This window comes from Puma concolor, chromosome B2 (assembly GCF_028749965.1).
Source record: "Puma concolor isolate L17-30 chromosome B2, mPumCon1.1.hap2, whole genome shotgun sequence".
Classification (NCBI taxonomy): Eukaryota; Metazoa; Chordata; class Mammalia; order Carnivora; family Felidae; genus Puma; species Puma concolor.
In genome coordinates, this window is record NC_141671.1 from 127,470,688 (window position 1) to 127,497,429 (window position 26,742).

At 42.6% G+C, this 26,742-nt stretch overlaps 1 protein-coding gene across 3 annotated transcripts in view; it reads left to right on the forward strand.

Moving 5' to 3' along the window:
• Positions 1–18,772, forward strand: part of HECA (HECA ribonucleoprotein granule regulator) — a 50,690-nt gene extending 31,918 nt beyond the window's left edge. The window contains exons 2-4 of one of the 3 annotated variants that reach the window (XM_086707982.1): positions 4,768–5,808; positions 11,831–12,006; positions 15,156–18,772. In XM_086707982.1, coding sequence (XP_086564108.1) covers positions 4,768–5,808; positions 11,831–12,006; positions 15,156–15,320 — 1,382 coding nt within the window. In that variant the 3' untranslated portion in view covers positions 15,321–18,772. The remainder of the gene's footprint in view (positions 1–4,767; positions 5,809–11,830; positions 12,007–15,155) is intronic. The other 2 variants (XM_086707983.1, XM_086707984.1) reach the window with 2 other exon arrangements.
• Positions 18,773–26,742: the final 7,970 nt, after the last annotated feature.

The window sequence follows — 26,742 nt, forward strand, 5'->3', positions numbered from 1 at the left end:
TCAGATCAGTCTGTAGTATATTTATACCTTCACCTTTGTGGAATTCCTTTTTTTTTTTTTTTAATTTTTAACGTTTATTTATTATTGACAGAGCATGAGCAGGGGAGGGGCAGAGAGAGAGGGGGACACAGAATCCAAAGCAGGCTCCAGGCTCAGAGATACCAGCACAGAGCCCGACGTGGGGCTCAAATCCACAAACTGTGAGATCATGACCTGAGCAAAAGTCGGATACTCAACCAACTGAGCCACCCAGGTGCCCCAGGAACTCCAATTCTTAAGAGCTAGGAATTTTGTAAATTTAGAGACCACTTTCAGGAAGCAATCCAGTGCATGTCTATAACACTGTCATTTGTTACGGGTGCGATTTGAACACTGTGCTATTTGTTAGAGTTCTGAAATCTTTCCCTGTCTGTTTCAGTTACCTGTAAAACTTTGGAGATTGAAAGAGACATGGCCTCATTTCATTTCCTTACGTTCTGAACCCCTTTTGTGGGTCCAAAACATTAGGTAGGAAAAGTAGGCAATATATTGGAGCAGTTTGCGTTGAGTTGTGGAGCCAGAGGCACAGGTATCCAGTGACGGTGGAGGTAGCAGGAAGAGTTGTGGCAGAACTGCGCAGAGAGCCTCCACATACGTTTTAGCGTGAATGAGGGCAAGCATCTTTGTTCTCTCTTTACAGAGGAGGAAGCAGGAAACTGCCCCACGTCAAACAGCTAGTCACCCAACCCCCTCGTGCATCGTTCCCAGCTGCCTTTCCAGTGTGGACAGTGGGAGGGAGAGGGCAAGTCTGAACCAAGCCTAGAAGGAAATTGTGTCTGCATGCAGACGCCAGCCCTCCGTGGCTTCATCGGAAGGCTGTGTGAGATGGTGAGAAGCCTGTCCCAAGTCCTCGCGCAGGACCCGAGTCTCACCCTGGTACTCACCCTGGCCCCTGGAGCCTTGCCGTGGGGCTGGCGGTGTGTAATGTTTGGTCTCAAGCCCTTGTCTTTGTTTTGGAGGCCCAGCCACAAAGGCCACATCGGAGTGGCTGAGATGTAAACGAGCCAGCTGGCAGGTTGGAGCGGGGGTCTCTTCGTGGCAGAGCCTCGGAGGGGAGGGAGATTGTGGGCTAGCACGGCCGCGGTCGGGGTGGGGCAGTGATGGGGAAGAGGGGAGCTGTCCGGCCTCCCCCGATCCACACATACCTTTCTGCCAGAGCGCTCTGTGTGAGTTGCTGCTTCTCCCAGCTCCAAAGACCCGGTTCGTAGGCAGGGCTCAAAATTGCTTCCGTGATGTATTTGCCGCTTTTCGACAAAGATGTAAATAGGACTTTTCTCCTCTTAATCTACCTTCTTTAATGTGGAAATACTTTAAAGAGAAATATCAAGCCAGTCTCGGCATTTAAGATTTAAAACTTTGGATGTTGTGAATGCCAAGGTATAGTTAGGCCATTCTTTGATTTCTTTCGTCCTGGGTTAATATCACTTTGGCTACTGCTATTACATTTCAGAGGCATTCTCTCCAAAGCTGTTTCTCTGAAGGATAGATAAAAGCAACTGAACTTTGTTTAATTGACTAATTAACATTTTAAAGGACACTAAAGGTCACAGCCCAGGGGACTGCAGTTAATTTTGCCCAGTTTACAGACCATTTTTCTACTTCATCTCAGTGTGCTTCAGTACTAGGCCTTTCTCTCTGTGTAGGATTTCGGCTTGCTCTCTTCCTTCCCTGCTTGTCGGGTTGGGTTTCTTTTGCCAGTGTCATTTTAATGCAGCTTCATTAGCACAGGATGTGTGCAAGGCCTAGGCCCAGTGGTGCCAGGAACACAGAGGGAAGAGGCATCCTGTCTGAAGTTATCACCTGGTGGGACCACAGTGGGGACTCAAGTAAGGTTCAGACCAGACTGTGGTCGGGAGGGGGTGGTTCTGGTGAAATCAGTGTCTAGAGGTGGGCCTTGAAGGATGGGAGGAAACAGAGAAGGTTTTCTATGTGCCAGGCCCTGCTGTAAGTGCCGCTCGTGTGTTGGTATATTTTGTTCTTACAACAACCATATAAAGTACATTCAGTTGTTACCTGCATTCCGTACAGGAAATTAAGACAGAAGTGACTTGTCCGGGAGCACGCAGCTCAGCAGTGGTACTGCTGGGATTCTAGCTCGGGCAGTCTGGTTGAGAGTCCATGCTGTGAATTGCTACACTAGGCCGGTAGGATTTGGACAAATGAAGATTAAGGATTGTGGGCTCCTAGGCGGTAGATGGGGGAACCGCAGTGATCAAAGGAATGGAGGTAGACAAGTTGGGTAGGGCCTTTGACCGACGCCCGGAGTTCCACGCTGAAGGGGAAGATTGTAACACACGAGTGCCATAGGCTGTATGGGTGCCATCACCTGTGCTGGTGGAGTGCTGTATTTGTGATCCAGTGGGCAGGGGTGAGGTCGGGAAGGGCTTTGAGTGATGCAGTTGCAGAGCTCATTGCCTCTCCTACTGTTAAAGCTATCCTGAATTTCTGGCATTCGTTCCCCGAGTAGATATACATGTGTGTAGATATACATGTGTAGGTCCCTACTCTTACTGGCCTCTTCCCATTCTTTTCCCTTTCTTCTACAGTTGTACTTCTGGGAAGAGTTTTCTGGGAGGTCATCTGTACTACTACTATTTTACCTCACCATCTACTCTTCACCATCCACCTCTGATCTGTCCCCTGTCATCCCACTGGAACTGTTCTTGCTAAGATGTCACTGACTGGCTTACTGACCATTCTGGTGAAGACTTTTCAGTCTTTAAGTTACCCAGTAGTTTCCAACGAGGGGCAGTTTTTTTTCCCTCTGCCCACCCAGGGGATAGCTGGCAGTGTCTGGAGACATTTTGGGGTGTCACAGTTGAGGGTGGTGTTCCTGGCACCTAGCAGAAATGCTGCTAAATGTCTTACAGTGCACAGGACACTGCCCACAACAAAGAAGTACCCAGTCCAAAATGTCAGTAGTGCAGAGGTTGAGAAACAGTGATCTCTGGGGGATTTCTTAGTCCTCTGTTCTTGTAACTTTCCAGCTGCCATGATAGAATTCTCTCCTGACTTGTCTTTCAGTGAATCCTCAGTTCATTCCTTACTAGGCTCTGTGGAGGACTCTTCTCCTGCCTTTTAATGTTGCCTCTCAGGATTCATTTCCTCTCCTCACATTCCTCTTGGGCTAACTCCTCAGTCCAGGGATTTAACCTCCACCTCTGGGTGTGTAGCTGCACATCTGTATTCGGGCCCCAGGTCACTTGAGCTCTGGGCTTGTCTTTCTCCACCTCGGTGGCACACAGGCTTCCAATTCAGCAGATCCAGAATCAGGCCAGCCCCAAGTTGTCTTTGTCCAAACCTGCCCCTCTTGTGCTCGCTGTCCATCAGAGTTTGCTTATCCCAGCAGCAGGTGCCATCTTACTGTGCTGCTGCTGTAGGTCAGGCTCTCACTCATGTCCCACACTGCCACCAGGGACTCATGTCCCACACTGCCATCAGGGTAAGCTTTCTAGAACAGAACTCTGACTGACCGTTCTCAGCTACAAAAAGATAAAGTCTAAACTAAGCTTGGCATGTAGAACCTTCCTGATCAGGCCCAGCGGTTCCCGACTAGGAGTATTACTGCTTTCCAAAAGGGCCTTTTGAAAATATTAAGGGTGTTGAAGTAACCAGAATCCAGTGGAATTCGTCACTGTAAATCCTATTTACTTGTTAAGAAATAGATCCTACTCTGTGTCACCAAGTTTTCCCTCCTTTTAGGGGGACCCGATTGGCCTTTTGGATGCCCGTGGGGTATGTGGTTAAATAGGGCAGAAATATCTCGGTGTTCCTGCTTTCTGTCCTGATAGCTTGAGGAGAGTTCCAGTTTTCTCCTTCATGACCTGGCGGTGTAATTCTGTGGAGACCAACAATTAGTTTGACCAGACATTCTCCCCTTAGGTATCAGACCATTCTAGGAGAGAATTGGGGAGAGGTAATTCTGTTTTCTAGCTTTTCTGTGATATTCAGGATAACCTAAAGTTTGTGAAAAAGGGCTTTGCGGGCCCTTTAGGAGCTATCACCTGAACTAGTTGGCTAAGTGGCTTCATCATATGATTTCCTAGTTCATTAGAGTGATTCTTTTTTTTTTTTTTTTAATTTTTTTTTTTCAACGTTTTTTATTATTTATTTTTGGGACAGAGAGAGACAGAGCATGAACGGGCGAGGGGCAGAGAGAGAGGGAGACACAGAATCGGAAACAGGCTCCAGGCTCCGAGCCATCAGCCCAGAGCCCGACGCGGGGCTCGAACTCACGGACCGTGAGATCGTGACCTGGTTGAAGTCGGACGCTTAACCGACTGCGCCACCCAGGCGCCCCTAGAGTGATTCTTTTTTTAAAAGAACCTTGGAACTGCCTGTCATTACACTCACATCTTAGGAAAACCTCGTACTACACTATACCGTTGTAAGTATTGACATACGGCTAATTGCACTGTGAAGGATTTGGACTTTCTGAAGCTTACTGGTGTGTTTTTCAGCAGATAACAAACATCTGAAAATAAATTCCCTCGGCCCAGCAGAACACCAGAAGAGAGTAGTACGTGTTGTCTAATCCCGTCTGGTGTTATTCCAGCGGAGGAAATCTTGACACCAGAAAATTGCACTGTTGGCATGAATGGGCTAAGGTGGGGATGGTAGCTTTGCTCTCTGACCAGGTGCCAGCTGGGATTCCCCCTCCTGCGTGCTGAACCTCTCTCTCTCTCTCTCTCCTCCTCTCTGTCTCTCTCTGTCTCTGTTTCTTCCCAGAAGCCCCTTGTGCCACGCCCCTGATCTGCAGCTTTGGCAGGCCGGTGGACCTGGACAAGGACGACTACCAGAAGGTGGTGTGCAACAACGAGCACTGCCCCTCCAGCACCTGGATGCACCTGCAGTGTTTCTACGAGTGGGAGAGCAGCATCCTCGTCCAGTTCAACTGCATCGGCCGGGCCCGCAGCTGGAACGAGAAGCAGTGCCGCCAAAACATGTGGACAAAGAAGGGCTACGACCTGGCCTTCCGCTTCTGCTCCTGCCGCTGCGGGCAGGGCCACTTAAAGAAGGACACAGACTGGTACCAGGTGAAGCGGATGCAGGATGAGAAAAAGAAGAAGTCCGTGTCGGAGAAGAACACAGGGAGGCCCCCCGGCGAAGCAGGGGAGGAAGCAAAAAAGTGCAGGCCGCCGAGCAAGCCCCAGAAAGGCCTGAGCCATGACCTCCCGCGGCGGCACTCCATGGACCGGCAGAACTCCCAGGAGAAGGCAGTCGGCGCCGCAGCCTACGGGGCCCGCTCTCCCTGCGGCTCCCCTGGCCAGTCCCCGCCCACCGGCTACTCCATCCTCTCCCCTGCCCACTTCAGCGGCCCCCGCTCCTCCAGGTACCTCGGGGAATTCTTGAAGAATGCCATCCATCTGGAGCCTCACAAGAAGGCCATGGCCGGGGGCCACGTGTTCCGAAACACCCACTTCGAGTATAGTCCGGCTGGGTTATCCGTGCACAGGGGGGGCCACTTCGACGCGCCCGTGCAGTTCCTGCGGCGGCTGGACTTGTCCGAACTGCTCACTCACATCCCCCGGCATAAGTTGAACACTTTCCACGTGCGGATGGAAGACGATGCCCAGATGGGCCAGGGCGAGGATCTGCGCAAGTTCATTCTCGCGGCCCTCAGCGCCAGCCACAGGAATGTCGTGAACTGTGCTCTGTGCCACCGGGCGCTCCCGGTGTTCGAACAGTTCCCGCTGGTGGACGGAACTCTGTTCTTGAGCCCGTCGAGACACGATGAGATCGAATATGATGTTCCGTGCCATCTTCAAGGTACAGGTGTTCATTCACCTTGCCTGCTTTCGGTTTGTTACAAGCTGAAAAGCTAACACGATGGGATGGCTCTGTTCTGGCTTAATTTTAGCTGTTGCTGCTTTTTGTCTTAGTCAGGTGCTAGGTAATGCTTGAGTATTTCAGCTTTGCCCATTGAGGTGGTGGCCGTGGGGCTGGTTTTCTTTCTTTACTCCGACGTCACCGTACCAAGTATTGTTGTCCCGGGGGGTAACTTTGTGTTTGGTTCTGCTGTGATTTTGAAGGGAGGATTCCTGGTGTATAGTTTTCCGTCACTGGGAGGGAATTGAGAGTAGGAATTGCATAATTATGTCACTTGGTGTAAGACAGTTGCCTTTCAAACCTTTGTTAATGTGCCCAGCACGTTGTGTATTCGGTTTGATCCTTGTAAACATGATGGAGTAAGGGAAAGTCGGGGTCAGAGAGGACCAACGCGTTTTTAGATTAGTTGAAACAATCTTGAAGTTTATGGAAGGTGAGTCTTTCTTGATAGCAGCAAAAGGAAAGTGGAGGGTTATTGAAAGCTGAGACATCACCCTGGTGGTGGAGTGGGGGGAACTTAGTGCTGTGGATGACTATTCAAGGATGTAGGGATAGTTCGGCCATCACTTAAGTGATGGGGGTTGGTCAGTATCAGGGAGAAACCTGTCCATTCATGTAAAATTATTGAATTTTTTAAAAAGGTTTTTATTTATTTATTTTGAGAGAGAGTGCATGCACATAGATGTGTGAGGTGGGGAGGAGCAAAGAGAGGGGGAGAGAGAGAGACAGAGACAGAGAGAGGGAGTAAATCCCAAGTAGGCTCCACACCGGCAGCATGGAGCCCAACGTGGGGCTTGATCTCACAGCTGTGAGATCATGACCTGAACCAAAATCAAGATCAGCCGCTTACCCCATTGAGCCACCCAGGCGCCCTAAATTACTGAATTTCTATAAAAGTGAGATACATGATGTGTAACACATTTGTAACTTTAAAAGCGTGCTAAAAAATGGGGCGCCTGTGACAGTGCAGAGCCTGCTTGGGATTCTCTCCCTCTCCCCCCCACTCTCTCTGCCCCTCCTGTGCATGCTCTTTCTCTCAAAATAAATAAACTTAACAAACAAAAATAAATTTCAAAACAAGTGTGCTAACAAAGCCTGTAGTAGAAACGATGTAGCCCCACCTGCCTTCTTCCCATCAATGCCTGCTGTTTCGGTTCCCAGAGACGAGCACGTTTCAACTGTAACTGATTCTCAGGTTTTTCCCATCATCATTTAAAAACCGCTATCTTCATGTCCAATTTGGGATACTGTCTGTTGGCTTACTTTTGAGGTGGATGACTCTGCTTTCTTAAATCTTCCGCTTTCTATCAGGATAATCTATTACAGTTCTTGGTTAAATCCTTAATGTTTTTACTGTTAAGATTATGTAAATATTTAATGTTGAGTAAGTAGTGTAGGTGCATTTCCTGTGTAGAGTACAGTATATTCTAAGACATCTTTTGTTTTTCTTCAAGTTAATAGTTGCTTCACAGTTTCATTGGCTTCATCTTTTTGGAAACAATGGCTGGTTGTTCTCACTTTCCAGCAGCTCTCACAAAGCTTTCAGAAACATTTGCACATACGTATCATACATTTTATAAATTTCTTTTTGCAGAAATCTCCTTCACGGAGCCTTTCGTCTCCCTGCTTCTGTCTGTCCTGGTGCGCTCATTACTGGCTGTACTACATAGCTGCCCTTCCAGGAATTCTTTATTTGCTTTTCTTTTTTTTTTTTTTTTTTTTTTTTTAATCTTCTTTTTCCTAGATCCCGTGTTTTCTTTTTTCTTGGTTTATTCCCCAGTTTGTTAAGAAACATCCCCAGGAGCTTTCTGAGAAAGGAAGCATGGGAATAGGTATTTTCTGACTTTGAAAGTCTGATAAGATCTTGATTCTATCTTCATACTTGATTGCTGTCTGACTGGGTAGAAGTCTTCCAAGTTATAAATATTTTCCCCTTAGGATTTTGAAGGCATTTCTTCACTGTCTCCTGTCTTCCAGTGTCACTGTTGAGAAGTCAAATAGTAGTCTTATTCCTGTCCCTTTGTTCTCCCCTTCTATCCCCTGAAGGTTTTAAGATTTCCTCTTTATCCCTAGTGTTCTGAAGTTTCACCGTCACTTGTCTCCCCCCCCCCCCCCCCCCCCGCCCCAATTCGTTGTGAAACATTTGACTGTGTAAACTTACAGTCTTTAGTTTGGGGGAATTTTCTTCTAATTTATTTCTCTGAAGATTTTTTCTTTCATTTAAGGGGGAAAAAAAAAACCCTGTGCAACTGTTAGTCAGATATTGGATCTCTTAAAATTGATCCCTTTTTTTTGTTCTATTATATACACATTGAGCCTATTGTTTATCTCTTTATCTTGCCTTCTGGAAGATTTCTTGGACTTTATATTCCAGTATTTTTACTGAGTTTAAGATTTTCTGTTATGTAAATATGAATATAATTTCCAAGAGCTCTTTTTAATAGCATCTTGTTCTTGTTTCACAGATGCAGTTTCTTGTCCTAACTTTCTCATCCGAGGAAGAGGAAGTGAAGTTGCAGGGGGAGCCCCACCCCCTTCCTTTTCCAGAGCTTCACCTCATCCCGAATGTCTTTTAACCTTTGTTAAAGGCAAATTACTCCCCCACTGAGTGTTTTAAAACAGTGATGATTTCTGATTTGTCACCGTTCTGTGGGGAGGTTGGTTAGGATGGCCCCTGACACGCGTCTGACAGTTGGCAGACTGGCTGGCCTGGGGAGCCTCAGCCGGACTGAATGGCTCTACCCTCCTCCTTGTTCTGTGTAGTCTTCTATCTTCCGGTAGGGCTGGGCTGGGCTCTTTCCTGCATTCAGTGGGGGTGAGTGTGGGGGCTGCAGTCTCTCTCCAGAGGCGTAGGCGTGGAACTGAGTCTCATCACTTCTGTCACGTTGTGTTCTTCAAAATAAGTTGTAAGGCCAGCCGAGATTTGGGGGGTGATTTGGTGGAAAAAGTTGCACAGAATGGCTACTTGTCTATCCCACACTGTTTTCCTCTCAGCACCTCATCCCAGTCCCCCCTGTGCATGCTGGCTGCTTCCAGCGCTAAACCATTTAAAATGCCTTCATCCAGCTTCTGAGCTCTTATTTTGGTTCGGGTTTGCAGGTATCTCGTAGTTTCCTGGAAAATGGAGTTTGTGTTTTGTTTCTCATTCTTTATACTGGTCGGGGATAATTTTAGAGGGAAGTAGGTGGAAACTACTTTCACTTCGTTTTAAGGCTGGAAATACTCTTTCTGAAGATGAATGAGAGTACAGGCGTTTGGTGTACATGAGAGGAGTGTTCTTCTACTTGTGATGGATTCTTTTCGCTTAACCCATTCATCAGTGAGTCTGTTTTATGAATTTCATACATGTGCTGGGTACTATCAGTTCTTGCTTTTCACCAATTTATAATCTTAGGTTGTGATTTTTTTTTTTAAGTTTATTTATTTATTTTGAGAGAGAGAGAGAGAGAGGAGAGAGAGAGTATGTGCAGGTGGGGAAGGGGCAAAGAGAGGGAGAGAGAATCCCAAGCAGGCCCCGCACCACCAGAGCCCGATGCAGGGCTCGAACTGCCGAACTGTGAGTTCATGACCTGAGCTGAAGTTGGACGCCCAACCAGCTGAGCCACCCAGGTGCCCCCAGGATGTAAGATGTTTTTATAAAAATGTAATTAACTTTACCAGACTGAAGACACTAGTACCACCTGTGGAGTTCATAACACCTGGATATGATGTATGTTAGGCATCCTGTAGTTGCCTACAGTAAGGAAGGGACCACTTTGGCCTGCGTAGTCACAGGAGGCAGCGTGAAGGCAGATGTCAGAAGGTGGGCTGGATTTTGATAAGCAGAGGGTCTGCTCACATAAGGTCTTTGCTGATAAGGACAGGGAGCAACATGAGCAAAGGAATGGTGGTTAAAAAGTTGGGAGACAGAACTGGAGAGAACAGGTTGGTTAGGGTAGAGGTTCTGCAGTGGACAATGAGTAGGTCAGGTGGACAATAGATTGTGGGTGTCCTTTTGAGCCATAACAAGAGCTTTGCCGTGTTCTTTAAGAACTGAAGAGTTTAAAGAAAACAATTTTTTTAATGTTTGTTTATTTTTTGAGAGAGAGAGAGACAGACAGAGCACGAGCTGGGGAGGAGCAGAGAGAGAGGGAGACACAGAATGCGAAGCAGGCTCCAGGCTCTGAGTTGTCAGCACAGAGCCTGACGTGGGGCCCGAACTCATGAACCGTGAGATCATGACCTGAGCCAAAGTCAGACGCTCAGCCAACTGAGCCACCCAGGCGCCCCAAGAGTTGTTTTTTTTTTTTAAGAGTAGATGATCGGTTGGGGAAAAAATTGTTCAAAAGGGGTGGAACCTATCTATAGGGAGGTAGAACTTCCTTTTTTTTTTTTTTTTTTTTTTTTTTTTAAAGGGAGGTAGAACTTCTATCTCCGGTCTAGATGGCAGGAGATGAGAGACTGTTGGGTGCTAACAGTGGGAACTGAAAGGTAGGAATATATATCTACAGGAGATTATTTTAAAGGAAAAATTGAGGCTTGGGGGACAGCTTGCCTATAGAGGATGAGAATGCATCCCTGTTAGCTCACTTTGGCTCTAGATCAGAAAAATGATGCTGTCATGGACGGGAGTGGAGAATGTTGGGAAGGGGACTTGTCTTAGGGGAAAGACGATGAGGACATTGGTGTGTTTTGGGTTTGAAGGGGTGTTGGGACTCTTCGCTGGAGAGGTCTATGTAGCAAGCACCTTGAGAAATAAGCATTTGGGGAGCTTCTTTTATAACAGTGGTGGTTCAGATTTTAAGATTAGAAGAACTCTTGAATAGGGAGAAAAGAGAAAGTAAAGGAAGAGTATATGGCAGAGCCCAGGACCATGTCTGAAGGGAACCTATCAGGGAATGGGTGGAGAAAGGTGAAAATTAGATAGTCCTGAGAACAGTGTGTGTGTGTGTGTGTGTGTGTGTGTGTGTGTGTGTGTGTGTGTGTGCGCGCGCGTGCGCGCATGTGTAGACGTGTTCCTACCCTCACGGAGGAAGAGAGAGCCTTGTAAGCAAATGCAATGAAAAGTGTCTCTGTAAGTACTGTATTACCCCCGACACCCCAACAGGTAAGGAGCAGGCTGGCCCTAACCTCTGAAAGGTGAAGAGCCACGGGTGGGCGGATGGCAGGGAGCAGCACATTCTGGAGGAGGACGTGTTCTTCTTACCATAGCTTTCAGCACAGCAGAGCTCCCTGTGAGAGCAACAGTGTTGCTCTTACACATTGTCTGAGCTGATCCTGGACATTCCCAGTCTTTCCCAATGATTTGAATCCTAACTAACCCTTCTGTGTAAACAAGGGTGACTTCTTTCTCAAGCACTAGATGTTAATAGGTGATGGAAGAATGGGGTTGTGTCTTTGAAGAGCCAAGTAAATAACAAAGCATTGAAATCCTTTTAAATAACCACTTACAAGTAAGCTATAATTCTGGTTCCTAAATTAAATATGGTGATGGCTGAGCAGTTTTGGAGACAAAGACAGTTAATGTAGTAATCGTGGCTGTGGTAGAATTCTGGGCCACCAGTATATCAAGACAGACTTTTGCCTTTTTTTATGATGGGACCTGTCGGTGGATGAAAGCCCTTGACTGAAGACTAGCGTTGTGGTTCAGTCCCCACACCACGCACAGACTTCCGAGCAGAAAGTCCTCTGTCATCACTGGCTAGTTTTTAGCATTTGTGGCTTGATCATTTGAGTTTGGATGTCCATATTGGAAACCTGTCAGTTCTTTTTGGAAAAGTGAATTGAGCCAATATTTATTAAAACTGAACTTCAAATATATGTCCCATTGATAATAGTTACTATTCATCATTATTCTAAAAGGACATCTTGGGGATATGTGATAAATAGGACCTATTTTGCTTATTTTATTTGAATGATAACATGTTTGTTTATAATTGATGGGTAACCCACTTTTTTTATCCCTTCTAACGGCCACTCTCAGCATTATGTCTTCTGTGCACAGGGAGACTCATGCACCTGTACGCGGTGTGCGTGGACTGCCTGGAAGGGGTTCACAAGATCATCTGCATCAAGTGTAAGTCGCGGTGGGACGGCAGCTGGCACCAGCTGGGCACCATGTACACCTACGACATCCTGGCCGCCTCTCCGTGCTGTCAGGTTGGTATTGGCCCCACAGAGCGAGCTGTGGATGATCTCCGGCTTCTTTTCTGTAGTCGGTGTAGAAGAGTTAGAGGCAGTGCTGTAGTTAGCTTGGGAGAGGAGGAGGCAGATAAGTGAACAATCCTAAGACTTCCCCAGAGTCCAGGGATGATGGCTGATTCACCAGTGTGAGGGAGTTGTTGCTGGAATACTCGGCAGCCACTCAAAGGGGTATGTAGAGTAATATCTAATTCATAAGAAAGAGTTTTAGTATTTCAAGTCACAAAGGTACTTTATAAAATAGCATAATATGTATGGAAGTATGCTTCCATTTGTAAAAAGGGAGCTGCTGGCCTGTTAACCAGAGGTTGTTTCTGGATGGTGGGATGCAAATTGGTTCCCTAAGTTTTCTTTTGCTCTATTTTCTTATGTTTGTATGATTAACGTATACTTAGGTTCTAGTAAGAAAAAAAAGCTATTACTTAGGGGTGCCTGGGTGGCTCAGTCAGTTCAGTTGTCTGACTTCAGCTCAGGTCATGGTCTCATAGTTCATGGGTTCAAGCCCCTTCTTTAATAGAGAGGATTTTCTTTTGCTTTCTTCCTATGGGATAGTAAAGTTACCCAGGAACTGCCTGCTTTGTACAGTGTTGGGAGGTCAACATGAAAGATATGTAATCCATAAAGCACCGGTAAGAGGAAGCATTTTCCAAAACTTAGCTGCCACCAGGAAAAAGGGAGGTGGTAGCCTCTGAAAACATATTAATAAGTACATGGAAACACAGCAGACAAAAGAAATTTCTTGGAAGTATCTTGGTTTGTTTCCAAGTGCTTGGGGAAAAGAAAGCCTCGTTTTAGGATTCCTTGATATTCATGGGTAGGAGAGAATTTTCCTTGGCTCTTTGGTGGCCAAGTCTGGCTTTCAATGTCAATAACTAGTACACACTTTATTGGTTACTACATAGTTTTGTATCTTTAGCATTATGGTGTGATTTTATAAAGAGAGTATCCTGTGATAACCTGTGTCGGTTGAATTAAAAGGTTGGCGGAGTGGGTTTTTCAGCTATATTTTGTCTCTACTAGTGTTCTCAGAAGAGAAGCATGGCCGTGAGAGACCTAGATGGCCATCCGTAGCCTGTCATTTGATTCCGGATAGGACTGACCACTTTTATGCTATTCTGATACATTGACCACATTTCCATTTTAAAATTCCATTAGCGTTGGAAATGAGATCTCATTAGCCTTTGAGTTCTGCACTGTAGCGTTTTGTAATATCCATCGTGCCGTGATGGCAGCTCTTGAGATGAGAGAAACAGGAGGCGGCGGCTTCTCTCTCTTTACACACACGAGAGAGGGTTCTCTTTTAAAGAAATAAGGAAATAAAAGAATTTGGGGCCTGTGCCTCATAGAATGTTGGTGCCGGGAAGGACCTGGGAGATCTAGTTTAGCCTCCTTGTTTTCCACACACAGAATAGACCTTTTTGCCCAGGTCTTTACAAATGTGTCACAGCCAGTCTGGTGTTCTTTCTATTAGACGCTTGAAAGGCAATGGGATTATTTCCTTATCTTTAGGGAGGAAAGCAGAATGGCATCCTGCCATACCCAGTATTGGTACCCACTATGTATTTCTTCCTTAAAACTCTAAGCTCAGACTTTTATTTTATGGCCTCCTAGTAAAATGGAAAACATGTTTGATTACTCTTTGGCTTTAAAAAAATATCAATTAATTACAGTTCACTCTTGAACATAGGGGTTAAGGGCACTGATCCCCTGTGCAGTCGAAAATCCACATACAACTTTTGACTCCCCAAATGCTTAACTACTAATAGTCTCCTACTGACCAGAAGCCTTACCGATAACATAAATAAGTAGTTGATTAACGCATATTTTGTATATCATATGTATTGTATACTGTATTCTTACATTGAATAAGGTAGAGAAAAGATAATATTATAAAGAAAATAATAAGGGAGAGAAAATACATTTATAATACTTTATTGTATTTATTTAAACAAATCTGCTTATTTATAAGAGGACCCATGTAGTTCAACCTGGGTTGTTCAAGGGTCAACTGTTTATTCACCGGGAAGGTACAAGTGTTAGACAGTATTAAGGAATCAAGGAAAGTCTTCTAATAAGACTTTGAGCCAAAAATAAGCGATGGTTAGTTATTTGAAAGGAACAGCAGATTAAAGAGAATGATTAAAGAGAGAGGTTTGCCCAGAATTTCACTTTTGTTGTTCAGAGAGATTAATCAGCTAAAAGAGAATTGATCTTAGACTCCAGAAAAGTCGTCCATGTCACGACTAAGCATGTGGGCTCTGGAGTAAGCTACTTTGTTCCGTTCCCAGCCTTTCTGCTTCCTGACTTTGTGGTCTTAGCCATGTTGCTCTCTCACTGTGTGCCTCAGTTTCTTCATCTAAAATTCACACGCCTCACAGGAGTGTGTTGAGCGCAAAATGAGATCATACTTTTTATTACATTTTTAGAATGAGTCTAAATTGAGAGTCTGTTGTATTTATCATTTCTGGTTATTCACTTAAGTTCTTGGACTTTTTGCTGAAAGACTCTAGTCTTGTGCTGTCAGAGGCCCAGGCACGAATGAAGATCTGCTGTGCGGTGGTTTCCCAGAAGCCTCAGGATAAACATAGCACTTCTTCCTGGATCGTTAATTTTCCTTGAGTATTTTAGGGGCCATTTTATTTTTACATCAAAGGAAACAAGGGCAGTAAGGAGCAGAAAGAAATGTATATGAAGTTTTAACCTAAACTCAGCATGTTCCCAGAAGCTTCATGAGGCTTTGAATGAGGGAAGTTGGCTTCAGCCACTCGGTACAATCCAGGGGAGGGGGTTTCCTGTTGTTAGGGGAACTTTAGTGCAGACGTTCGGGCAGTACAGGTTTGGAGTTGTCTTCGTACCAGTAGGTGGAAATGCTAGCGGTGTGCACATCCAGGGAGAAATGTTAAGAGTCAGTGCGTCAGACTGACGATGAGCAGTTGAGCATGCGTCTTAGGCTTTGCATAACCTGCTTTTGGCAATGAAAGGGACGCTTTGCTAAACTCTCGATCCGTTTCTCTGGCCTAGCAGTGTTGCATCGCGGTGTGGGTGACATTGACTGTGCTGTGAGACAGAAGGGCATCGTGGCTCACGCGTCTGTGTTTCCCCCCCAGGCCCGCCTGAACTGTAAGCACTGCGGGAAGCCTGTGATAGACGTACGGATCGGGATGCAGTACTTCTCCGAGTACAGCAATGTCCAGCAGTGTCCGCACTGTGGGAACCTGGACTACCATTTCGTGAAGCCATTTTCCTCCTTCAAAGTTCTCGAAGCTTATTGATGAAAGCTTTGCTTTAGTAGTAGCTATTTTATTGACCTTACTTCTTTATTACATATCTTTTATAGGGAGACATTCTGTGACATTACTTTCTTTTCTAATTTAAAGGAGAGTTCCTTTGTGTACATGTGCCACTGACATGGGGTTGGCCCCTTGCCCTCTCTTGACTCCTCAGTGTTAGTCTGTGGTCACGACCGGAGCCCAAACGGATAATCCTGTGAGTCTGGGCTAGCGGTTCACCATCACTAAGCGTCTCTCATGCAGCTTTGAAGGTGGTGGGGAGGATAGGGTGAAATTAGCAAAGGGATTATGTGGTTATAAACTAAAAGCATGGTAGGTGTTGGAAGGAAACTCCTGTTCCGATCTTATTAACCGTCTCAAGACCCACTTCTTAGATCTTCCCGGGGCCTTGGGAAAAACACGTGATGTGTGAACGTGAGTCTGTGCCTGGGGAGCTGATAGTGGATGAGTCTGTCTTGGTTTAGTGTTCTGCACTGCACACTGACCACATTATTTGCAAGTAGACCCGAGTGCTGTTTCTGTCACTGTTGTGACTTAGCAGTTGTCCTCCTGAAAATTATATCCGAATTATAAGACCTGTGAAAACTAATAGTGTTGCAAATATTTGTGGGTAAGTGACCTGTCACAGAGAATATGCTAAGTGAATTTGGAAGTGATACACAGTGACTCTAGGGAGGGGGCAAGATCAGGCAGAAAGAACCCTGTCATTTGAATTGTGTCTTTGAGGTTGGTCAGATGAGCCCTGAAAGAGAATCCATGAATAACATGATTTGGGTGGGTGTCGATTTATGTAGGTTGCACTGTCGAGGTGTCATCTGATGTCAGATCCTTCTTAGGGGTAATCTCACAGCCGTGGACCCTAACTGGTGAATTTCAGAGCCACCGTTACCATGCCTTACCTTCCACAAAACTGTTATGGCCACATTTTACCCATTTAATGCTGAGTTTCCCAAATCATAGGTTTGACCCCAGGAAGGAAAGGAAAAAATTGCTTTTGAGGATATGAGGAAAAGAACTTTAATATTTCTTTTTAAATGTGTTTCATTTTTCAAAACATTACCTGTTGTAATGTGTAACAGTATGTTTGAGAAGAGATCATTCTGAAGCTCTCTGTGATACTTCACCGTTAGTGAAAAAAGATGGTAATTTGTGTAACTCGATTAGTCAGAGCATTGGGCTTTCCAAAATACGGACGTGTGTTAATGAGAGCTTGATGGTTTAAATAGACGGGCACCTCATACCCGTATAGAATTGTAATTGGAATATGATCCCTCAAAAATGATTTGATAATTTCAAGTATTACACATGTAGGCTAATAGAATGCTGAAAGTACAGTCGTTTCATGGGTAGCCAAATTTGGGGTTATGTGAGCATTTTGTGTTATTCATTTGGTTTATACCTTTTTTTTTTTTCCCTCTCAGAAAGACAGCTGTTTTTCCTCTCAGAAGCATTTAGCTATTATTGCAAGCAAGTCTCCATTCTATTGTATGAAATATTTGATGTTTTGTTTGACATAACAACATTAAAGAACCAGCATATTGACTAATATTCTTATCTTTCAGTTTGGATGATTGTAATTTGGTTTACTGCATCTGGTTTGGTGTTTGATGATCTGAAAAATATTTCACAGTAGGGGGAAATGCCCAATGCCTTTAAGAAGTGGCAAATCGATATTGGTCTGACAGTATTTGATGCGACTTAAAAGGTCTATAGGACAAAGCCCTTGCAAATTTGTCTTTAATACACAAAGCTGTAATTGTGAATTAACTGGTTCCCCATTGATTCTCTCATGTACCCAAGTATAAAAATTGGTTTCTCTTATCCTAAGAGTAGCATTTGGATTTCAGTTCTGAACTTAAAACATATAGTAAAATAAATGTCTGTAATGCTGTTTTTTAATTCACCTAAAATTTTGTAGAGAAACCTGCTTATATTGTTGTTCTGGATCTTAAAATTGACACATTGACACATTCACAAGCTCCTAGTAGTCTAAAACTACCGTGAGTGTAGTGTCTGATGCATTCAGTATTTTTTCCTTATATTTGTTTTCTACTCTCTGAAAAGTAAGATGAGGAGTTTTCCCTGTAATTGGATAAAATTTGCTTTTGACCTTTATTTGGATGACAAAGTTAGGATTCTGTGGATGCTGCAGTTATGTTAAAAGTCAAGGCACAGGTATCATCTGAGAGTATCTTTTGCCTTTAAGGCATCACGTTCTCCTCTAAAGTAGAGAATCTGGCTTATTTGAGAATAAAATATAATTGAGTATGCAACAATGTGGAGAATAAATCTTATTTTGGAAATGTGCTGACCTTGGTATTTTTGCCACACTTTGTCAAAGTACTTTGCTCTGGTGGAAATTGGAATAGGTCAAAAATGACCATTTTTGTTGTGGTTCGGATATTAAAGGACATTAGTCACACCAGAGATCCATTTTCTTTTTTTCTGATAAGTAGTGTTCAATAAAATGAACCACTTGTAAGTGATTAGTAATTTCAAAGTGAGTTTTCATCTGTTCTAACTCTTTTTTTATTCATTTAGTTTTAAGCATTCTGTACCTGGAACAAATAAAATGTTACCTGCTTCATTCTAGTGAGAAACTCTTTCTGATGGTTTTATTACTTCCTCTTCAGGCTGACTCAGTTCTCCACTCCCTTCTGGTTGCATCTGAAGCAAGTGATAGATATACTGAGTTTCTCAGCTGCTTGATTAAAAGATAGACATTGGCCATGAATTGCGGAGTGGGATGAATTATTCTACTCTAAGAAAGAGTTCTCCCCGGTCTTTACTTTCCAGTGTTTGCAAAAGAAGCTTATTTTCAGAATAAAAAGTATTTTCGTATCTGTTTGGGGGGAGATGACCTCATCAGGAAAGAATATTATTCGGTGTTGAAATACTAAAACTAACGGATAGGCTGACATGTAACTTCTCAGACCGTGAGACCTAGCTTGCTGCAGTCTTCTGTTTTGTCCTGTAAGACTGACACTTAATGTACAGTCTGTTGTGCTGTGCCCGGATCAGGACCTCCACTCAGCTCTCCTCTTTGGTCTCCTGGTTGCAGCTCTTGAGCATTTTTAGTTGGAGGTTTGGGGAGGACTTGAGGAATAAGTGCTCCTGTTCAGTGTTTTCGTTCCTTTAATAGGATGCTGCCTAACCCAGCTCATCTCTGTGTCCTGTTGACTTTGTTATTATTCCAGGTAATGGAAAGAAAAAATAACAGATGGGCATCATTAAAACCAGCTCACAAATATATTCTTGTCAGTAAACATTTCTTGTCAAGATGTCTTGGATTGCACTTTTGTTGGGGGAGAAAGTGTAAATAGTTAAAGAATGTTGATAAACCTGAAACATTTGGTTATGGAATTGTGTGTGGTGTTTGAAGGTTTCTGTTTGTGACATGTATGTATTAAAAATAATAAAATTTCAGAAACTAACATTGTATCTCTCTTCGGTGTGTCACTTTATTTGGGATTCAAGGTTTTTGAGCTTGGGGTTGTTTGATCGGAAGAGATCATAGGGAAGACCTGGGATTTTGATCACTGCTCAGGTAGCCATCCCACAATCACCGTTGCGGCTGATGAAAACTTCAAACTTAGACAGCTGTGTGATGGCAGTGTGTCGCATGTAGCTGACCTCTGCAGTAAAATCACAAGGTTGGTTCCGTATGGATAGTCCACAGTTCTTGTTCTGGTTAGAGGGAATTCTACTGAATAGGTAGATAATCTTATTCTGCAGATTTTTCTTTGGTTCCCAGGCCTATACCAATTTTCATAATGAAAAGACTTGATCACGTGCTTCTTTATTGTAAAGAAATGAAAACTGAGTCGTAATTAAACTTCTTGCTGAGTTTATGCACTGTGGTCAGGTATCTTTTTATCTTTTAAATCTCATTGTCCCTTTCATTTCAAATATTCTCAGCCAATGGGTTGGAATCCTCAAAAACATTAGAACACAGGATAAGATGTGGAAATGTGGGTGAGGAGACTGTGTCCAGTCTGCCGGTGGATTCAAAGGTCTGTCTTACCATTTATTTACTACAGACATCATAGGCATAAATTTTACATAAGGGCCCAAGGCCCAAGGATATTGTGGTTTCTACTGGTGTAATTTATGTCAACAAAATTCCTTAGCAATTGTAAGAAAAATACGGTTCTCACTGTGGTAGAAAGAAACAGCTAAACAGTGACTGATTAGAATTAAGGTTAATGGAAGAAGAATCTTGTTTGTAGTGGTTGCCATTTCTTTAAATCTTACATTGTTTTTACTTAATTTTAGCAATCAGATTGCTAATTATTCAGGCTGTTTCTCTAGTAAAGCATTACATTTTGGAAGAATAAAAAGCTGTTTGGAGCTTGTGTTCTTTTCATGTTAACTGACCATAGTTGGGATAAATCTTATTTGATGAATACAAAATACCTTTGAAGATAGTTCTGGCATTGCTAAGCCTCAGGGACAGCAAAATGAAAATTAACAAAGCACTTTGTTTTATGGAATTCAGTAGAATAACACTCTACATTTGTTGGTGCTCAACAAAAGGAGTCGGCCACCATCGCACCATTTCCTGGTGATGGATACCATAGCCAAGGGGTTCTGATACACTTGATTGAAAATTTAGATCATATCTTAAAATCACATTTAGAGCCAGCTAGTCACATTTCTCATAAACCTAAAAGTGAAAACACACAGCCATAAAAGTCTAGAATTTAGGAATGCCAGAATTTGAAGCAAAGGCTATAGTTTTGATTGTATTCTCAATAGTGTATGTTAAGTTGCATTGACTGTTGTACTCGTTTTAGAGAGAAATGGAGACCCAGAGAATTTACATCTATATAATAAGTTCACATAGTCAATGGCCGAGAATATTAAGTCTGGCTTTCCTCTCCCTGGTCTTCCAAATGAGATCAATGGGTGGGTACTTTGTTTCCAGGTGAGAGATAACTTTGGGTTTGTTTTCACAAGGCAGTAGATTTAAAATGTATAGTAGCCCTCACTTTGGCTGCACAGGTGCTAAAATGGGAGTAGTTCTGGAAGGTTTCACTGGGCCCTTACATAAGGGTGACAAGTATGTTTGAAATCACCCCCTATTTTTAGAAAGAAGAAAAAAACCAAACAATCACTTTTATAAGAGGGAAGAATAATATGTGAAATCAGCAATTGTGTTTGCCTCATTTTTCATGCATTAATTTGTTGACCTCTGTTCCCTTTTGTAAGAGCATTGCTTGAGAGTGTAAGGGAACATTTTAACAGCCTGCACTTGGAGTCTATCATTTTATTCACGTTGGGATCTGACTTTGAGTTGTGTTTTGATTCAAATATGTCCAGCTGTCAGATTTGATAGCATTGGTCTCTGCAGTTTGGTACGGTTTTCCTTTTTGACTAACTTTTCAAACAGTTGCTCTTGGTATGTTTCATTTTCAGTTGCTCACTATTTTGTCCGAAGCTCTGGTATCTGGGAGTTCTTGAGTTGCTAAACCTGAGCACTGTATTGGTATCCCACACAGCCTTGGGGAGGAAAATGCTGGTTACATGTTTCTTTTAGAGACTTAAGATGTTTCACGGTACAGGGGCTATCTCTTGAGCTAATAATTAGTGGTATTCCAAATTATTGCACAACCATGGGTTGGCAATCAGTGCCTTATACTTGTTGTTTTTATCCCATTAACAAATCACACATTTTTCTGAAGCTCTGTTGACCCAGCATGTGGTTGATGAAAAAAGTAAAGCTGAGGTGAAGCCCCTAGGCTAGGGTTTGTCTGAGGCTCTAGAAGCCCATGGCTCTAAGAAGAGAGTGGTTTGGGCAGGGAGCAAAATGGTGGCGGTCCTGGGGGCTACGGTGAATATTTCAAAAAGCTTAATGGAGTTGTAACATTGCCCACCATGACACTGCACAGGATATATAAAAGGTCAACTTATTTTTGGCAGGAGTTTTGGCAACCTTGGTTATCTCGTGCTCAGAAACACTGGCAGTAGCCTGTGTCTCAGATGAATAATATATGAGGGCACAAATGAATTATTATCTAATAAGTGCTGTTTACCTCATAGACATAACCTTTCAGAGCAGGATATGGTCATGTTAGGTGGGGGGTGGTCTTTGGCGATGGCAGAGTTGGGAAAATGCCATTTTTTAGAAGTGTCTACACTTTTTTTTTTCTTTAATTTTTTCAAACATTCATTCTCAAGAGACAGAGAATTAGCAGGGGAGGGGCAGAGAGCGAGGGAGAACACAGAATCCGAAGCAGGCTCCAGGCTCTGAGCTGTCAGCACAGAACCCTACGTGGGGCTTGAACCCACGAACTCTGAGATCATGACCTGAGCCAAAGTCGGACACCCAACCGACTGAGCCACCCAGGTGCCCCAAGTTGAACTTTCTTAAAATTAAGGCTTCTCAAAGATATTAAGAGAATGAAGATGAGCTACAGACTAGAAGAAAAGGACTTGCATCCAGAATCTATGAAGAACTCCCAAAATGTAGTAAAAAAAAAAAAAAAAAAAGGAAGAAGTTATTAAAATGAGCAAGTCAGTGATGATTCCATTTAATTCTTTAAAACAGGAGCATTTGTACCAGATGCCTTTGATCCCTGGTGTTTAATGGCTGTGACTATGTCACTAAAATTTGTCTTTCTCATGACAAGGTTGGCTTGCTAAATGCTATTTAATTCAGCATTTATTGAGCACACACTGTTTATTGAGCACGCACTATGTGCACATGCTTTTTTGCTAAAAAAAAATGTGACTATTCAGAAGGCTGATCTTCAGTAGCTGTGAAAATCTTTTAAAGACTCTTATTGAAGTCTACTTTTGAAGTGTCATCCTGTGAGAGGTGACAAGCTCCTTGAGGTTATGTAAACCTAAGATCGTTCTTGCTGAGAATTGCTGTGTTCATTGGTGATCTCCCCTAACACTGAAATGAATGTTTAAGTGTAGATCCTTTTTAAGAGAACTAGTAGAGTTTCTTAACAAAGCATTTGGCTTACAAGGTTTGCTTTTTTAGATTATGATTTTTATTAGGCCGAAAAAAGTCGAAAGAAATTTCACGCCGGGCATATCTCATTTACATTTTTGTCAGGTTTATTAATGCGTATGTAGCACGTTGTGTGCGGAGAAGCAAGAGCTTTTGGAAGAACTGTGTTGAAATCTCAATTATTTTCCAGATGTCTTTAATCTGGTGTCTGTGTAGGCAGGATATGGGCTGTGATTCTTATTCTTTTGAAATTGGGACTTTAACATTAAGCATTTCTGTGATGCGTAGTGTAGGAAGTACTAATGTTTTATTATAGCTTTGGGGATACAAACATTACAGAAGAGGTAACAGGCATTTTCTGTTGCTGTTGCTAAAAACTTAATGATTTCTCTTTATTTTTTTTTTTTTAAATCTTTTTTTATTTATTTATTGGGCGAGGGGGGAAGAGAGGGGGAGAAGAGAGAATCCCAAGCAGGCTCCTCATTGTCTGTGCAGAGCCTGAGGTGGGGCTCAAACCCAAGAACGGCGGGATCACGACCTGAGCCAAAGTCAGATGCTCAACTAGCTGAGCTACCCAGGTACCCCACTTTATGATTTCGCTTAAAGCTGATACGCATATTTGGATTTGCCTTCGTTGACAGTTTTAAGAAAATACCTGTAGCAAATTATCTAAGCGATGTGAGAAAGCTTATTCAAAATTGCTGTTTTAAAATTCGAAAGATGATTTTACCTAAAAAGAAAAATGTTTAAAATAGTCAAGTTGAAGGTTTTTGTTATTAGAACTCTATTTTGAGGTTGGAGCAAGTACTTTGGCACTTTTAGTTTTCTTGGTTTACATGTCATTTCAGTTAACAAGATACTAAATAGGAGTCTGAAGATTTCAAAATTTATCATGACACCCAAAAGAAAGGAAATCAGAAAGTTCTCGAAGTAAATGGGGTTCCTGGCTTGTGGAGATGTGCTCATTTGGAATATAACTGACTGAGCCACCCAGGCACCCCTCCAGGTCAGAGGTGCTTCTTATGTGGGTCAGGGAAGAAAGCTTTCAACTCTTCAAAGGCAATACTGCCTCGGCAGGTGTGTGGTGGGGAGGGCAGAGCCAGATGAAAACAGAGCTTTGTTGGATTGCAATGTTAGCATTTAGCAAGGATGATCTTGTTGGCAAGAAATTGCTCAGATGTGGGGTACAGAGAACTTGCCAGGCTCTTGTACTGTGGAAACTGTATGATGGAATTATGCTCTCCTTAAGGGCAGGGATTATTTTCCTTTCACATTTTGTATTCCTAATGCCCGGTACAGGGCCTTCCCCGTTACCTCTCTGTTAAATGTTGAGCGAATGTGCTGGTAGTTCTGCAGGTCAGAGACACAAATGAGCCAGTTGTGGGAGAACTCAGTTTCTTTTTCACCTAGTATACTATACATCATACTGTGGTTTGCATTTGTGATGCCTGTTCCTTTGGGGATTTCTTTCAGAAAATCGAATATCAAAATGTGAAAAGAAAATACCTGGATCATTAGAACTAACCTTTATCCTGTGCCGTTGGCAAAAATCACTTCATCTTTCACACGTTTACAATAAAGGTAATCTTGTTTAAGATGATTTAGGTAGTTAAGATGAAAAAGTTAGAATTAGAGAATGTCAAAAATAGAAGGCCCCTTAAAAATCCTTTCTGGAAAGAAAGGGAAACAGTACAAAAATTGCTTAGAATCAAGGCCTCTGGAACTGTGTCATTCAGTCCAGTGGCCACTAGCCATTCAAATTAAATTAACAAAGTTTTAAAAATCCACTCGCTAAGTTGCACTAGCCACAGCCCAAGTTTTCAGTAGCCACACGTGGCTAGCGGCTAATCTACTGGACAGCACCAGTTCTAAAACATTTCTGTCATTGGAGACAGTTCTGTTAGACCATGCTCGACTAGACTTTTTCACCAAAGCTCTTTTTTCTCCACTTAAAACCTTAATGGATGGGTGCCTGGTGATTGGCCCCCCACACTGTATTTCAATAAATGAATGAAAACTGGAAACAACGTGTGAAGTGATTTTGTTACTTATTACTCATTTTGGTTATCCCAGGAGGGAGGTGGATCTGGAGACTCAGTGTGTATAGTTCATTTAGATGTGAGCAGCCGCAGAACCATGTCCCTGAGATTGAGCAGAAAAGGCCTTATTTGGCCCTTGTCTGCCTCCTGTGAAACAACAAAGTTAACTCCAGGTCTGTGTCAAGTAACTTCCCAAAGCTGGTGTTCTTAACATCCCTGCTTAATTTAGCCTCTTCTGTGAGCAGCTAAGTATACTTAAATTAGTTTTAAATAATCTAATATTGATAGATTTTTTTTTTTGTCTTAGTAATGCTTTATGAACTTTCATTAGACTTAATAGGAAATAACTTTTCTTTGGTGTTTCTGATAGATCGCAGTACTGATTGGATCATTCTAAAGGTAACGGCGAAATGAGTGGAGACTGAATCTTGGTTTTTACTTTTGGTTTATTTCTTTAGCTAGTTAATATTTCAGGCAGCCTCTAGAGTCACAGGTCTTACAGATTTCTCGATTCCTTAATGCCAGCTGAGGGCTGTAAACTGCGAGGACATTGAGAGAAGTAAAATCCTGGAGAGCCTCTTGGATCAGAGGATTAGCTCTTTCAAGCTATAAATCAAATGTCACCTTCTTTATGAAGCCTACCCTGACCACATTATTTAAATTGCAGCCCCTCAGGCATTTCTGATTTCCCTTTCCCTGCAGTATTCTTTTTTTTTTTAATAGCATTTATCACCTTCTGACCCATTTATTATGCTTTTTGTTTGTGTGTCTCTTCCCACTACAATCTAAGCTTTTTAAAGGCACAGGTGTTTTCTTAAGGGAGAAGTGGGGAGGCAGGGGGTGTGTGTTTCACTGGCATGTACCCAATGTCTAGAATAGTGTGTCGCATAGTAGATGGTCAAGATACAGTTATTGAATGAATAAGTGGATGTGATTCCAAAGAGTGATGTTTCCATTTGATCACTCCATTAAAACCATGACCACCATCTGTTAAAACCAGTGGTCATCTCTCAGTCCTTATCATACTTAACTGGTTAATGGCATTTGATAATAGTGATCACTCCCTCTTGCAGAACACCGAATGTTCGTTTTTCCTCCTACCTTACTGGCTAACTCCTTTTCAATCCCTCCTTAGTGGGTCCTCCTTCATCGCCCCATTCTCTTAACAATGGAGTGCCCCAGTGCTCAGCTTTTGATCCTCTTTGTTTCATCTGTACTCATTGTCTTGGTGATCTCATCCTATATATATATAATATTATATATATATATCATATATAATATATATAATTATTATATAATTATAATTATATAATATATATTATATAATTATTATAAAATTATATTATATAAATATAAATTTATATAAATATATAATAATATATAATTATATATTATAATTATATATGTATAATATATAATATATAATATAATATCCTATATAATGTAATATATATATGTGTGTGTGTGTGTGTGTGTGTGTGTGTGTGTGTGTATATATATATATATATATATATATATATATATATATATATAAGCCTAGACTTCTCTCCTAAACTCTAGACTGCATTAATTTAAAAGCAAATAACCCCTAAATTTCAGTGCCTTACACTGACAACCATTTATGGCTTGTTCATGGATTTGCCTGCATCTCAGCTCCAGGCTATGGGTTGGGTTCAGATTTTCTTTGTTCCATAGATGGATCTTCTCTCCCTGTGTTTTCATTCTCAGACCCCTCAGACTGGCTGAAGGTATCACCTCTATCTGGTCTGAGCTATTCTCTTGTAGCAGAGAGAACAAGATGGCAGGTGAAAATTTTTGATGCCTCTAGACATGGCATATGTCACATCTGCTCACATTCTATTGGCCAAAGCAAGTCATGTGGCCAAGACCAAGGTCAACGTGACAAGGGAGTGTACCCCATCAACTGAAAAGGGAGTGAATGATTTTGAACAACAATATAATCCAATGGAATGTGTATTAGACATTTTAGGCTTGACATGTCCAACATTGAGTTCCTGGTCTTCCCTCCACACCTATTATTATTCTTGCTTTCCTGCCCATTTCAATTACTTGCAACTCCAGTTGCTTAGACCGAAATGCTTGGAATCATGCTGGACTCTTCTTTTTCATATTCTATATCCAATGTTTTGGAAAATCTTGTCAACTCAGCCATTAAAATGTGTCTAGAATCCGATCACTTCACACAGCCCAGTGCTACTGCGTGGTACAAGGCATTGTGTCTTGCTCAACTCACTGGCGTAGCCTTCTGGTCCATCTTACTCCTTCGGCCTTGCGCTCTCAGTGTATTTTCCATGTATGTAACAGCTCTGCTGGAAACTGTGATGTTTCCCCTTTCCTCTCAGAGTGTAAGTCAACATCCTTAAGATGACCAACAAGAAACGAT